Below are 15,700 nucleotides of genomic sequence, written 5' to 3' on the forward strand. Positions count from 1 at the left end.
AATACACTTTCTGAGAGCTTCCTCCTGAGCAACCGAATTTTCCTACGAAGCAAACACGTTCTCATAGTGATGAACAAATGCTTGCAAGATGGTGAGGAGACTAGACAGAACAGCATTTCCTTGTTTGATTTTTTTAATCCCAACATTAGTATGACAGGCACAAAGAGCCTGAAAAAACTCCTTTGAGGCTTTATCGCCAACCTCCAACCGGTGGAGACCGGCTTTGATTTGGGCTCCCCACATAGCATAATTATCAGCAATTTGTTTGTCATGGCAAAGCTTGGCAAGCTGAATTTGCAAGTCCACATCAAAGGGATTGAGGGTGAGGGCCTCAGAGGCTTTTTTGAGGGCAAGTGTGCTCGCTTCATATGACCGTTTACGGAACATAGCCAATTGTCGCCCATAAATGCGCAAGAACCGAGCAGTTTTGGTAATGGCATCATTCCACCATTGAATCCATCCCCTTTGAGAATGCGGACATGGCTCCAAGTTCCAAACACGTAGGATGTGCGAAATGTTGGAAGCATGCATCAGCACAGACGTGTTGAGGAAGAACTGAGACTTGGCCACCTCTAGGACAGCTGTTTGCCAAGAAATGACAAAATAAATGGGGTAGTGGTCAAATAACGTCACATCTAGCAAGGGAATGACAGGCAAATCTCGATCCTTAGAAAAAGAGAAAAAAGATTATGCAGTGATCATAGCACGATCAAGGTGTTTTAATATGCGGTTTGAGCTAGCTCGAAAGTTGGACCAAGTGTGCCAAACCCCACTATCCTAGCAACAGTTGGTATTGGGATCAAAAAGGCCCAATTTATTGCACATGTAATACTAGGCTTGTCTTTCCCCAGCTGTCCAGCGAAAAAGGTAGAATTTTGTCTTTGTCAGAGGCCACTTCAACCATATTAAAGTCCCCACACATAACCCAAGTAGCTGGAGGCAAGTTGTCAGCCAGCCAGGCCCACATCTGGGATCTTTCCACAACATCATTGGAAGCATAAACATTAATGACTCCAAAAGAATGATTGTTAATAGAAAGAAAAAGCCAAATAATTCTATGCGTGTGGTTAGAACCATGCAAAATAATAGCAAAATGAAGGCGAGGTGACAGGAGAGTAACTACACCACCTCAGCCAACTTCATGCTGGGAAGAAAACATCACGCCATCCTGCCAAATTATGCGGCATGCCGAAGAAAGCATAAAATCAAAAATTTTAACTTCTTGCAGACCGAGAAAATCTAAATTACCAAGTCTATTACGGACATCCCGAACATAGCACTTTCTGGGGAGGTATGTAAGACCTCGAACATTCCATGATAGGAAGTTCATGAGAACTCTTCCATATCATCTTCATCCTCAAGAGAGGAGTAGCTATTCTGCAAGAAGGTAGAAACATGGTTGAAGTCAGACAGAAAACCCTCTAGACTTACAACCTGACGTTTCACCTTTGGTATCTCGGCATGTCCAGGAGGACTGCGAGAACGCCGCGTCATTGGTGGTTCTATGGAAGAGGCAACAAGAGGAGTTTGCACCCCAGCCAAGGCAGAAACCTTGGCGGCTGCCTTAATCCCCTACAAGCCAGCAGGGTTTGAAACCTGCGAAACTCCGAAAGCAGTTCCTTTGTCTGTCGCTTGTGTCTCTACGCTGGCTAGAATTGACACTCTTGTAGAGATAGGAGGAACCATAGCGGCCGCAGCATAGGACTACTTGGCGGGCAAGGGATTGAGGGAGCTTTGCCCTTACGCCCAACAGTTACCCATTCTTCTTTTTTCCCTTCGGCCTGTTTGACAGGCGCCTCTTTAGGCGTGGGCTTGACCCTAGGCGTAGCCAAAGGGTAGTCCTCGATCTTGCGTTCCACTAACTGGCACCTCTAACAGGTGTTAGGGAGGTTCAAGTAAAGAACCTTCTGAGAGAAGGTTTTAGTCCCAATCTAAATTTCCATAGAATCCTTGAGATCCTTGGAAAGATCACCTCTATGCAAACGCGTCATTGCAGGCGGGCATTGAAGAATTTCTCAGACTCCTTGGTGACAACTTTGCCAAGGGCTTTAGCAATGGACTCAATGAAAGGCCAGCAAGGCAAGGGTAAACCTGGGAACTCGACCCATACAGGAACCCTAAGCTTTTTATCATCCGATACTGTGAAATCTCATGACCATTTTTGGAAAACAAGCAAGGAAGAATGCATGGACCATGGTCCGTTGTTAAAGACCACGTCTGCCTGCAAGGGGTTAGTGAAGCAAAATAAAATAAAAACCTTTGATAAGGTTTTGCACAGTGTCAAGGCAAACTCCATGAGGAGTCCAGCTCTTGTTAACCCATTCTCAGAGCATAGCTTTAGGGGGAGTCCTACCCACAAAATAACCTATCAAGGTGTGCTATTCTAACCAATCACATGCAACATCAAATTCTTGCAAAGGAAGGATAATGTCAAGATTACCTCGTGAAAAACCTTTGAGACAAACTTGCATGGACATTTGTTTTGTGGAGGCGCCATGGCAGACCGAAGCAACAGTGTGAACACCAGAAACAACTGGTTCACCGCTGGTTGAAGCCATTATATCCTAGCCTAATAAACTCTCGTAGTAAATGTGGTGTGACAAGTTCAGACGAAAAGCCGTACACAAAAAACTGAAGGATCGCATGAAGCAAGAACCCTAGCAGAGCAAAAAAACCCCAAGTTTAGAATATGATTATATTCATATATTCAATATATGAATATATACACACACACATATATATATTTATATATTATAATTGTCTAAAAGATATTTGATTAAATCTATTCCATCTTTAGTTTAAACAATATAGTTTATTTATATCTCAATATTTACTCATTCAATATATTTTAATTAATTATTATTTTATTCTATTTATTGATTATATATTGATCAATATATATTGTGTTACTAATCTCCTTATTATATTTATAAAATGTAATAATAAATTATATTATTATTTATTTTCTTATTAATTTATTTATTAATAAATATTGGGACATGACAACTTGGCTTGCAAGGGAGAAAAAGGCAAAGAGAAGGGAAGGTGACAATCAACAATGAATTAATAATTTAATAGAGAAGGAAACAACGAAGTCACTTCTTCAAAAGGAAAAAAGTTATGAAGAGTTGTACTCTTTCAAAGGGTTGTAACAATGAAAGGTTGTTTGTCATGTCCCCGCTACTAGTGGTAGCTTTGGATGAGTAGAACCTACAAAAGAAATGTCAAAATTAAACAATAACATATCTAACTTATATATTCCAACCCAAACCAAGGACATCTCCAAATTTGGTTTTCTAACCATTCATCATTCCAATGTCTTCCTTGGAGTGCACCCCTTAAGGTTTCTTCTTTGAAGGGATATTCCCTATCCAAGGCCTTATCACATATGCATATGTCAACTATCGAAGATCACCATTATTTGAAGAACAATTCTGCACTACTGTGATACAAGTAAGAGTGTCTATTGTTCTCGTATTTATTGTAATAGTTTTATCTATCAGAGATCCACAAAAATTAACAAACTCAATAGCCTAGGAAAGGGGACATGACAATGGCCTTACATGTTAGGTCTTATTACAAAGCAAAGTAGTCCATAGGACCCTAAAACATTTATCACTCCTATGGACATGATTTATACTCATAGAAGATCATGAGTCTTCCATTAGCCTCCTTGTTCATTTAAGGTACTACTGCACCAGTGAATTTTTATCAAGAAATCATAATAGAGACATGTGACTTCTCCCTCACTTTGCAAGATATAAAGGGGAGAAAGTTTCATTTGAGGAGGATCCAAGGGAGATCAGTTTGGGGCGTAATATATAATTCATGAAGGCAACAATGAAAAGTGGCGACTCAATTCTTATGGAAGATAGTGATCCTTTCACCAATAATATATAAAGCAGAAATCAGTCCAACCATTCAACAAGCCTTCGCTTTATTCGGAAGATGAATCTTGATTGGTTTCAAGAAGTAGGTCTGTGTAGCTTGAGATTTCTCACAAATCTTTTTATTTTTTGAGAAAGGACACTTAGTCCTTCTCTCATCTATTGTTTTTCCGTTTCTTTGCTTTCTTGTTCGCTCTTTTTCGGACACTGGTTGGTGCTCCTACTAGGTTGATTTTCTTCCCTCTTATATTTTCCAATCCCTTACACCCTTTGTTGGTCTCATGTTGGACATTGCTATCATTATCTTATCTTATCTTATCTTATCTACCTTTGGCCTACAACATCAAGATTTGATTCCAAAAACGAGATTTTGTGATTTTCAGCATTTTTTTTTATTAGGAGCTTCAATGTAGGCATACTCCCTATCCTTCTCTGATCTGAAATCCCTCTCCATAGAAACCACATGTCTGAAGGACATTTAAGAAGAAAGTAGGCATCACCCAAAAGCATAAAAAGGGAAGACAAGACATAAAAGAGATAAGAGCCCATCAACATAATAATTTAGACCTGAAGTTTGGGTACGAATATTAGGATTACATATGTAACATAAGAAATCTATTTACAACTGCCTTTATTAAATTATATATGCAGGTTAAGAAATATGGTATTAAGCAATTGTTTATGACACATATATAGGCATGTGTCCAAATAATCTGCATAACTGTGGTTTCATATAATGCATTGCTTATTCAAGAAATTTCTATTTATTTTGAGAAATACTATATCTACTTTCTCACTGCTCTAAGCAGCCATGGTAGGGGAAATGAAAGGATTACATGTAGGAAAACGATGATGAGTTCACCTTCTAATCACGCCACCTCATGGTAGAGAATGCCTTAAAGGAGACGTGTAAAAACCAGTGTAACAAGACTCGGACTCGGCAAGGGTAACTTGACTCGTGACCTGGCTCTGACTCGTGACCCGGCTTCGCGGTGACTCAGTGATGACTCGACAAAGTGAAAAAACCTCGAAATTTTGAGATTTTTTAAGATTTCAAGAACATTCCATGCACCCATTACTGAATAAAGCGTAAAGACACAATAACATCATTAAATAGAAGATAATTTGATCATAATGCGCATGCCACATACTTAAAGTTAAAAACTTAAAACTTAAAAGTCAAACATCGATTACATATGTACAATACTACAAACTTACAAACTTACAAAGGTAAATTGATAAAAGTAAATACTATATTACTAGTAATTAAAGTCAAACTAAGATAAATCCATGCAACCCATCAAAATTTATATGTATTATCATTTATGCATTATGAAATCCAACACATCAAGATTCAATAGTCATCATCAAATTCAAATGTTCCAAATGCTGATCATATATTAAGTTACTGTTAAACTGTTAAACAAAAAGTTAAAACAAGACTATAAGTCTACAGCTATGGCTCCTAGTCGGAGTCCTCATCATCATCCTCATCCTCAGGCTCATCCTCATCGTCATCCTCATCATCATCGTCATCCTCATCCTCATCCCCAACCTCAGCCTAAACCTCAAGCTCAGGCTTAGTATAATCTATAAAATGTCTCTTAGTAAGGCGTCTAAGGTAGGTCCTGGATGTCTCAGTAGCCATTGCATCAGCTTGTAAGGTGCCTCTAGGATCAACTGTACTCTCTGCCTTTGGTTCTGCCAATGTCTGTGAGGTGCCACTAGGAACAACTAGAGCTCTCTGGTCCTCTACTGCCATAGCCACAGCCTCAACCTGGCCCTCTCTATCTGCCTGGTCAAGCCACTGTAGGTCCTCATCATCAAAGACAGGATCAGTAGCCTTAGTGATCCAATCAGACTCTAGATCAACCTCCTCTAGAGTAATCGGAGAGGTGTCACTATCCAAAATCTCCCTGATTCTAATGCGCAAGTTGTAGTGCACAAAGACTAGACTATTCATTTTCTGCACAGACAACCTGTTACGCCTCTTCGAGTGGATGTGCTCGAATATGCTCCAGTTGTGCTCACATCCAGAAGCGCTACTTGGCTGGCTCAAAATGCGGATGGCGATTTGCTGAAGGTTTTTGGTTGAAAGCCCAAACATTTGCCACCATCTATCTGAATTTTGAAAGAAGAAAAACAAAAAAATATTAGTCTTATTTCAAAATTTGAACTTTAAGTTTAAAGCTAGAAATTTAGAAACTAGATTGTATAAGGCTTAAGCTGCAATCTTTACTTGGCTGCAATTTTGTACAACCTTCTTTGCAAATTTGACTTGAAAAAATGGGCCCTGATGCATTATTATAGGCATCCATCTCAAGCAATATATTTGTGGGATTAGGGGACATCTTCGATACCACTGTGTATAGGCCACTAAGAACCTCCTCATCTGCCTTGAAATCATCAAAGAAACGGTATGCCGGATTGAGGTAATAGGCTGCTGTGTGGATGGGCTTATGAAGCTGATTTTGCCATCTCCTATCAATTATGTCCCAAATAGGGCCATAGTTTTCCTCAACTCCTACATATTTGGCCTTAATAGTCTCCTTGACCCTATCCATGCCCTCATAAATGTAGCCCATAGAGGGCTTCTCACCATCAGCAACTCGTAGGAGGGCTACAAGGGGCTCGGTGATCTACAAAACAATTAAACAAAAAAACAATTTAGTGAATGATGAAACTTTGCAAAGTTGCACAATGAAAATAAAACAAAAATATGTATGAGACAAATTAATTTATAAAATTTTAAGACTTAAGCTTTTAAAATTTAAAATTTAAATTTTAAATTACCTCCACAATCTTCGAACATGGCTCCCAAAAATCATCATCATCATAAATGCATTTTCTTGCATCTATCCCTGCAGGGCTACTCGCAAAGGAGGAGGAACTCCATTCTGGACCAACAAACATGCACCTCAACTCTAAACCTTGAACTCAGCAAGGATTTTAGTGTGATAAAGTTAGAGGCAAATCTTGTGATACCAGGACGAGCCAACTCCTTTCCCTTCGTGTATTTCCTCATAGTGCTGAGGACCAAGGCATGATTATAGAAGAACTTACAAAGATTTTTGGCCTTGGTAACACATGATTTCACCCATACAAGCTTGCCAATATCCTCTAACATGAAGTCGATGCAATGGGCCGCACATGGAGTCCAAAAGATTTTTGGGTGTCTCTCCATCAATAGTTTTCCTGCAGCAATTTTAAATTAGTTAGTAAACAATGAAAATTTTTGATGTATTAAAAAACTTTTAATTTTCAAAATTTAATGAAAAACTAAAACAATTTTTTTACAAGTAGAACTTAGAAAGTTAGAAGTTAAAATTTTACCTACAGCAACATAATTAGCTGCATTATCTATCACCACTTGGACAACATTGTCTTCCCCCACCTCCCTTATGACCTCCTCAACAGTCTCACATAAGAATTTTGCATTTTTCAACGAGGAAGCATCTATGGACCTCAAAAACATGGTGGATCCTGAAAGTGAAAATTAAACAAAATAATTATCATTCAAGAATCAATAATCAATAAAACAAAATTTTCGTTATTCAATAATAGTATACATTAAATTTTAGACTTCAAGAAGTAGAGCATGATGACTTACCTCCGCTAGAAACAAAAAAATTTAGGAGGGTTCTGGACCTCCTATCTGTCCATCCATCTGTCATGATGGTACACCCCTTTTGGCTCCAAATCTTTTTGTGGTCCTCCAACTCAAGTTTCATCTCCTCAACCATATCTAGCAAGAGGGGGCCACTCAACTCATCTTCAGTGGGGGCTTTGAACCCCGCACCACAGATGGAAATTGCATCAATCATCCCCTGCCAATAAGGAGTCCTATTACATTTATAAAAACATTTTAATTAGCATATTTCAAATTTTCAACATCAAGTTAAAAGTATAAAATTGAATATAAATTTTAAAACTTAAAACGTAAAACAATCAAATATAAATGAAGTTGAAAACTTGAAGTACCTGGTTGCTATAAATGGAATGTCGCAGAAAAACCAAAACTTGCAAATTGCTCTTACTCCAGTTTCATGTATCTCCCTATTCCAACCCATGCTCTCAAGTGAGGGTTGTGCACCAGGAGTGGTACGTGGTACAAAAAAGTTGTCCAACTTACTAGATTTTTTGACTCGAGGACGAAGAAGAGCAGCACTACTAGAAGGGGCAGCAGCAATAGCATCACTAGAAGTGCAAGGAATAGATGCAGAAGAAGCACGAGCAATAGAAGCACTAGGACGATAGGGGGGACAGAAAGAACCTTCTCCAACAAAGCATACTGACTCAGAAACATTTGCAGATGAGCATGGAAGGGAACTAGAACCAATCAAAGCTAACTCTTCTAATTGTTTTTTTTAAATTCTTTTTCTTGTTCATATTTTTCCAAGGCTACATAACAAAAACGTTGAACCTCAACAATTGCAGCTCCACAAGGCTCAATATCATGACCACGTAAGCCAGCAATATAGTATTTTAATCTATTTATCCCCCCACTATCAATGGTTTTGCAAAATAGGCATTTTGTTTGACTTCTCTTTCTACCCGGAAATTCTATGGTGAACTTCCAACACTAATCTTTTTTGTTGCCTTTAGAGAGCTTGGGTTTTTACCTCTAGAAGCCATTATGACTTAATTAAGGACAAATGTAAAGGTTGCTGCAATAAGACATTTTAGACCAAATATTACCATTTCAGCATTGCATTTTATGAAGATCTAAAGTAAAAAAAAAACTCATAAACAAACAAAAAAAATTCATGCAAAAAACCCATAAGCATAAAAAAAAAAAATCATCAAAATCTAAACAATCAAGTCTTACCTCTTTCAAATGCTTTGGGAAGTGTTGAGAAAAGCTCCTATAAACTCCTTGATGATCTAAATGCAAGCTCCAATGTCACAAATGCAAGCTTTTCTCCTCCTCCTTTTAGCTGGTTGCAAAACAAGAAAACTCTATTTCTCTTCTACCTCTCTCTCTCTTTCTTCTTTTCACTATACATTGTTATGGGAGCCCTTTTAGGGTTATATGAGTGAGAAATGTAAAAAAAAAAAAAAAAAAAATGTAAAAAATTATATTTTAAAGGCCCGGTTTCAAGCCTGTCGCGGCCGAGTCAAGGAGGCCGGGTCACGCAAGTCACTCCTTGTGACTCGCCGCTCGCGGATCATGAGTCATTGTGACTCGGCGAGGTCAGCGCGGCTCGCTAACTCGTGCGACTCACGTGACTCACCGCAAGTCACGTTACCCTAGTAAAAACATGTTAGAGAATGCCTTGTGTCAAGGAGAAAAAGAGCACACATACCAGTGGGACTACTCCAACCATTTTCCTAACCCAATCAGAAATGGGAGAGCATATTTATGGGCTTCATAATTGGGCTACCCAAGGTTTGAGTAAAGGGTTTCATCAATGCGGTGGTTGATCATTTAACTAAATACACACACTTCATAGCTATATCCCTAGACTTAGAGCCCCCAAGTAGCCGAAATCTTCTTTAAAGAATTGTTTGTATTGCACGAACTACCCCAAATTATTGTGAGTGGTCAAGACAATTGATTTCTTAGTCTATCTTGGCAAGAGCTATTCAAACTAGTTGGAACACTCCCAACACTAGTTATCATTCATAGACTAAAGGACAAAAGAGAGATTGTCAACAAATGGTTGGAGGGGTATCTAAAGAATTATGTTTCAGGATAGTAGAATGAACAAATTAAGTGGCTTCATTTGGGGAAGTACTGTTATAGTGCCACCCATCATATTTCTATAGGAATGAGCCCCTTCAAGCATTACATGGATACTTAGCAACATCTTTCAAAGATTTTATCCAATCAAAAAGTCATTTGCTAGGAGCTAGGACTCCATACATCAAAATAGGGATATCATGAATGCACTGAAGGACAACCTCCACCAAGCATGGACCAGGAAAAGATGTATGCCAATAAGAAGAAAACAGAAAGAACATTTGGAATCTGAGATTTGGTCTTGTTGACATTACAGCCTTAAAAGTGATCATCACTCAAAACTAGTGGAGCAGAGAAACGTAGCCCCAATTCTACGAACCATATAAAATATTGAAAAAGATAGGAGAAGTAGCTTACAAACTAGGACTACCACAAAATAGCAGAATCTACAACATATTTCGCGTTCCTCACCTTAAAAAGGTGTTAGGGCAACATATCATCCCATGCTCAAAATTACCACCACTTGATGATGAAAGCAAATTTACTATTGAACAAAAAGACTAAGGCACAAGACTATTGAGAAGTACTCCTTCAAATGGAAAGGTCTACCGATGGAAGATGCATCTTCAAAAGGAGCTGATATATTTGATCATCCAAATCTAAGATTGCTTGAGGGCAAGCAAATTTAAGAGGGGAGGATTGTTATGGCCCCTATCAGAGATCCCCATTAAATGATTGACAACTGAGAAACTTGTCTTAGTATATGACTTCACAATTTTCCCATTGACTACTATTAAATAATCTAATCACTACTGTAGTTGATAGAAGAGATTTTGGCAGAGTTTCTAGTGAAACAAATAAACCATTGATCTCCATTGTTAAAATGACAATAATAGTTTCACCTCATTCAATTAAATAAAAGTGATTGACCATTATCAATAAAGATAGGCTAAAGGGATGCATTCTAATAAGACACATATTGTGATATTATTATCAGGATTTAACTTTGTAGTTTTTGAGTCAAACTCATTGACCCATGTTGAGTAGTGATTCAACACAAATCCATCTCTCATGAGAATAAATGGAACACTTGGCACTCAATGGATCTAGGTGATGCTCCCAAAGGTGAAGCACTGAGACTATCAAGGAGGTCACCCATCCCAGTACTACTCTAGCTTGAGCACACTTAACTACGAAGTTTTCTCCATGGTTAAACCCACTCTACTTGTGACCCCATTTGCAAAACCTTCACCAAGTGTTGTCCCTTATGAACCATTCATTAGAAAGCCCCTTAAGCTCATCAATTGATAAGTAGGAGATAATTTCCACAACAAGTCAAATTGTGATATTGCTATCAGTGTTTAGCTATGTAGTTTTTGAGTCAAACTCATTGACCCATGTTTCATGAGTAGTGATTCAATACGAATCCATCTCTCATGAAAATAAATGGAATACTTGGCACTCATTGGATCTAGGTGATGCGCACAGAATTGATGAGCTTAAGGGGCTTTCTAGTGAATGGTTCAAAAGGCACAACACTTGGCGAAGGTTTTGCAAATGGGGTTGCAAGCAAGGTGGGTTTAACCGTGGAGGAAACTTAGTAGTTAAGCACGCTCAAACTGGAATAGTACTGGGATGAGTAACCTCCCAGGAAGTCCCGATGCTTTGCCTCTATGAGCATCACCTAGATCCAATGAGTGCTAACTGTTCCATTTATTCTCATGAGAGATGGATTCATGTTAAATCACTACTCATGAAACATGGGTCAATGAGTTTGACTCAAAAATTACACAGTTAAATCATGATAGCAATATCACAATTTGACTTGATGTGGAAATTTCTTATGAGGTTCTCACACCATCGCCCCAAAAATTTGGGGACCCCCTTTTCGATCGCCTTGGCCAAAAAATTTTAGGTTGTCCAAAAAATTTTAAATTGATTTTTGAAAATTTTGAGTCTTGGACACCTTTAGGCCAGAAGGGAGAGGGTTAGACTTATTTTCACCAAGTTTCAACTTGATTTTCCAGAACAACCAATTTCATCCTTAGGCCGGACAAAGTTTCAAAGAGAAACACTTGGCAGGATGATATTGTAGATTATGTACTTAGACGATTTCTTTTGAAAATTTGGATGTAATTGTATAAATTTGGATAATTTTCAAAAAGTGAAATTTTGTTAGATTTGAGGTTTTTGGAAAATCTTGAATTTCTTTGGTGAGAAAAAAAATTCTTTTGTGATGATGAAATTAAATTGCAAAATCGATTTTAAACTCTAGAAATAATTTTATTTTCCTCAAAAATTTAAATTGCTTGGCAAAATCGATTTGAGTTGAATTGCAAAAAAAAACTGGCTTCAAATGGATTAAAATTGCCTTGAAAATCTTTGAGTCTTTAATGAAATTAGTGATTTAATATTGAAAAAATGGCCTTTGGCTAGCGAAAATCCAATTTTAATGACATATTAATTGCTAAATCATCATTAAATGGAAACATTTAGCATCTCCAAGGCATTATTTACTTTCTTTTTGCAATTTTGGTCTAATTGGCAATTTAAAAGAGTTAATTTCATCTTGGCAAAGTTAATTTCGAGCTAAGCATTTAATTGGGGGCAAATTTTGTGTTCTAATTAATTTATTTTTTGCTCCCAGGGTCCCAGTTGGCCAGCTAGGAAGGATGAGCAAGTAGGGTATAAAAGGAAACTCTTTCCCCTTTTCTCCTCATTCCTCACTCCTCTTTGGTGCTTGGGCGATTTTGGCTAAAGGCAAATTTTCTCTTCTTTGAGTGATTTTCCTAAGGCGGATGGGCATCTTCTTTGAGTGACTTTTCCAGCTAGGGCAGATTGGCATTATTGTTGGCAAAATTTCTTCATGGTAGAGATCTCTATGTTTGGCAATTTTCCATGATTGAGGGCAAATCTGCACCACTAGTATTTTTCATAATTAAAGACAAATTTCCCATAATTGGCAATTTTCTCTAATGCAGATCAAACTTCCTATTCTTGGCGATTTGTTTTGGCAAGAGGAAATGTTTTCAGAATTGCAAGGTTGGAGAGCAGATTGGTTGTTATTCAAGTCTAATTTTGTATTTGCTAGAGGGCTGCAAATTTTTTTCTATGCCCTAGCTAGTTTTTGAGGTTTGATTTTATATCTTCTAAGGGCTGTGATTTTCTCCCAAGCTTGGACAATTTTCCTTTGAGGAAGAAACACATGATAAAGGTCTAATTTTGGGCAAAAGGTGGATAGTTCCGAGAGCACTAAATTCTGATTTTTTTCTAGCTAGAAAATCAAGATTTGCAAGGATTTGAAATTCTCAAGTCTGATCCTAAATTCCAAAAGAAGACCCGGTCATTGGTAAAGGTAACTTCAAATCATTTAGAGTTGAAAGGGGTCCTTAAGCCTATTTCTCTCTTTCGTTCTTGTCTAGACATTGTCTCCCTTGGTTCTTCTTGCATTCATCATCTACCACTTCATCATCCCATCATAGGTTAAAGTTTGGAGATTGATAAGTGTAGAATCTATGATAGGACATTTGAAGGGGCAAAAATAAGCTAGACCACCCTAGGTATTGGAGAGGGAGATATAAGTGTAGTCCATCCTAAGGCAAAGGCGAGGCAGAAATAAGTGGTAGTCCCACCCCTAGGTCGAAGACTGGAGATTGATAAGTGTAGTGATAGGACATTTGGCGAGACAAAAATAAGTGTGGAATCCATCGATAGAAAGAAGATTGGAGATCGATAAGAGTAGTCTATATCACTTAGAACGAAGGGGTAGAAATAAGTGTTTAGGCTGGTAGATGTTAGTGCAAGCAAGAACCCTAAGGGAACAAACACTAAGAAAGACAAAGAGGATATGATGTGAAAAATAACTTTCTTCTCAAAAATGAGGTGAATAACCGACACCAATGTTGGTACAGTAAATATGCTACAGGTAAAGGACAAACTAAAGGAAGGACAATCCCCCTTGGCAAAGGAGATATACAGAAGCGGAATTGTACATGCAGTAGCTTTTCCTCCTACATTGCCTTGTCCAAAATTGGTTATGAAGTGTGCATCCAAGTTTGATCTAATCAGTAAATCCATCATTTTTTATGAAGGGAAGAGGGTGTTGGCCAACATTGGCAGACAAGCGATTGAAGAAGCGTTTAGCATTCCCCAGTACAAAGAGCATGACAGTGGAAATGATGGATCAAGCAACCAAATCATTTTAGGATAACCAAGAGGCCTATTTCACACATCTAAAGCAGGATTAGCTACACGAGGGAAAGAAAGGCATAGCCAAGTCATCAAAGCTTACAAATGGCAGACTTCAAATCAGAATATGGAGATCTCATTGTGCTTCTTAGCCGGATCATGGGCCTAGCTCAAGGTATGCAATTCGAAAATTGGATGTACTTCTTTATTGATGAAATTGAAAAAGGAAAAAGAAGATTTGGTTGGACTAGGATCATAAGCGAGAACCTAGAGTCACAACTTAGAACCGTACAAAACCAAAAGCAATTCTACATGGGAACCTATCCATTTTACCTAATTGCTAGATTGTATAAGAATCCAAGACTTAAGGCCTTAGGAGAAGTTGGCAGTGAGTGGGGGCAATATTTGGTGCATGAATGCTATCCACAGCTTCATTTGCACAACAATAAGGACTATAAGATGTTTTGTGATGCCTTCGCCATAAAGATAGTAAGGGTATTACAAGGGACACCTGCTAAGAGACTCTAATTGGAAGCAGAAGCAAAGATAAAGAAGTATGGGAGTTGGTTTATCCAATTTTCGCAATTCACCTACATTAGAGTAGCAGGAAGCACAGTTTGTTGCTACCCACCCGACAAGGTAGTTTTGATGGAATTGGCTAGGCAACTTGAGCACTATGACAGAATAAGGAGACTCGAAGGTAAGACGGGGATTACCTTCTCATTCGAAATTGGCAATGATAGTTGCCCCAATCGTGTTGCCTTTGTAGTTACGGAGAAGGATTTAGAATGGTATCATCTAGGATGGTACAAAGCAAGGCAAGGATTCGATCCTAATGGTCTTATCAAGGTATCTCATGGAAATGTATTTAAACATGTTCTCACTATAGAAGACTTTTGGGCCAATGCCAAGGATGACTTTCATGTGAGAAAGCTAGCTTTCTCAAGATTGTCGGTGAACATGATGAGAGATATCAAATGGAGAGGCCTTGATATTCCCGATCAACTGGAAGATGAGGGAAATGTGTTGAGAGAAGATTATGACACAATAGAAGGAACAGAGTTGAATCCAGTAGATTGGGATGATCATCAAGGTCCTTGCTTGGAGGCAATTACAAGAGCAGTTGATTTGCATACCAAGTCATGGTACAATGAAAAGTTAAGGAAGCTGCAAAGTCAAAGGATTCCCCTTATGAGAAGATGAAGCCAAAAGGAGGTCCAACGGAATCAATCGAACAGAAGGGCGAAGGAAGTAGTCGGCAACAAAAAACAGTTAGAAGGAAGAATAGAGCTTTGGAGATTGAGAAGAGCAAAGAACAACTAGAACCTCCAACAAAGAGACAGCACGCAGCACCATCAAGGAAAAGCATAATTCAGGCTAGAAGCCAAGAGGTCAATTCAAGTGATAAAGGGGTCGTGGTAGAGGTGAGCTCTGATTCAGAATCAAGTGGTTACAGTGAGAGCACCAAGTACTCCCCTCTCTCAGAAAACCAACAAGGAGATGATATGGCAATTATTAGTGGAGAAGAAGATGGACCAATTGATATTGAGGCAATAAGTCAAGCACCCGAGGCCGTTGGTGATGCTCTGTTAGTCGAATCGAATCCGGATTTGGGGAGATGCACCGCACCACTATGGTTAAGGCAAATGCTTATGTCAAGAGGCGAGGTAGTAACTGCCCGAACAGCAGAAGACATCTAAGTATTAATAGAAAAGGGTGATAGCGAGAACCAGAAACAAATGGCAAAAATGGTGGCAAAGGTAATTAGGAGCGACAAGGATAGTCACAAAAAGGTTCAGACTACTATACCCACAGTCAATAAGGCAGTGGATGAGATTGCGGCCCAAGAATATGAGATAATGGAACACAACTTGGGAAGAAACACAGATGATATGGAATGTGAAGAGATCCAGGAGGGTATAGCTTCAATCAGAGAAAGGTT

The 15,700-nt window shown here is 38.5% G+C and overlaps 2 protein-coding genes across 4 annotated transcripts in view; both read right to left on the reverse strand.

Annotated features, from left to right (window-relative positions):
• LOC149560512 (G-protein coupled receptor) overlaps window positions 1–15,700 on the reverse strand; it is a 209,227-nt gene that overhangs the window by 54,865 nt on the left and 138,662 nt on the right. The gene's annotated exons all lie outside the window — the stretch shown is intronic.
• Window positions 5,246–7,875, reverse strand: LOC149560513 (uncharacterized). Its single transcript, XM_089823612.1, has 4 exons — window positions 7,498–7,875; window positions 7,221–7,370; window positions 6,681–7,082; window positions 5,246–6,526 (listed from the first exon to the last, which is right to left on the reverse strand). The coding sequence occupies exons 1-3, from the start codon at window positions 7,709–7,711 to the stop codon at window positions 6,757–6,759; spliced, it is 690 nt and encodes a 229-aa protein (XP_089679738.1). The 5' UTR covers window positions 7,712–7,875; the 3' UTR covers window positions 5,246–6,526; window positions 6,681–6,756.

This window comes from Cupressus sempervirens, chromosome 4 (genome assembly GCF_028749045.1).
Source record: "Cupressus sempervirens isolate cs-2001-9-10 chromosome 4, ASM2874904v1, whole genome shotgun sequence".
In the NCBI taxonomy this organism is placed as follows: domain Eukaryota; kingdom Viridiplantae; phylum Streptophyta; class Pinopsida; order Cupressales; family Cupressaceae; genus Cupressus; species Cupressus sempervirens.

Bases quoted from the DNA above. Each gene is read 5' to 3' on its own strand.
- LOC149560513 (XM_089823612.1), bottom strand. From the start codon at position 7,711: ATGATTGATGCAATTTCCATCTGTGGTGCGGGGTTCAAAGCCCCCACT. The intron at 7,371-7,497 runs GTAAGTCATCAT...TTTCACTTTCAG, and splicing joins TTTTTTTGTTTCTAGCGGAG to GATCCACCATGTTTTTGAGG. The intron at 7,083-7,220 runs GTAAAATTTTAA...AAATTGCTGCAG, and splicing joins AGCTAATTATGTTGCTGTAG to GAAAACTATTGATGGAGAGA.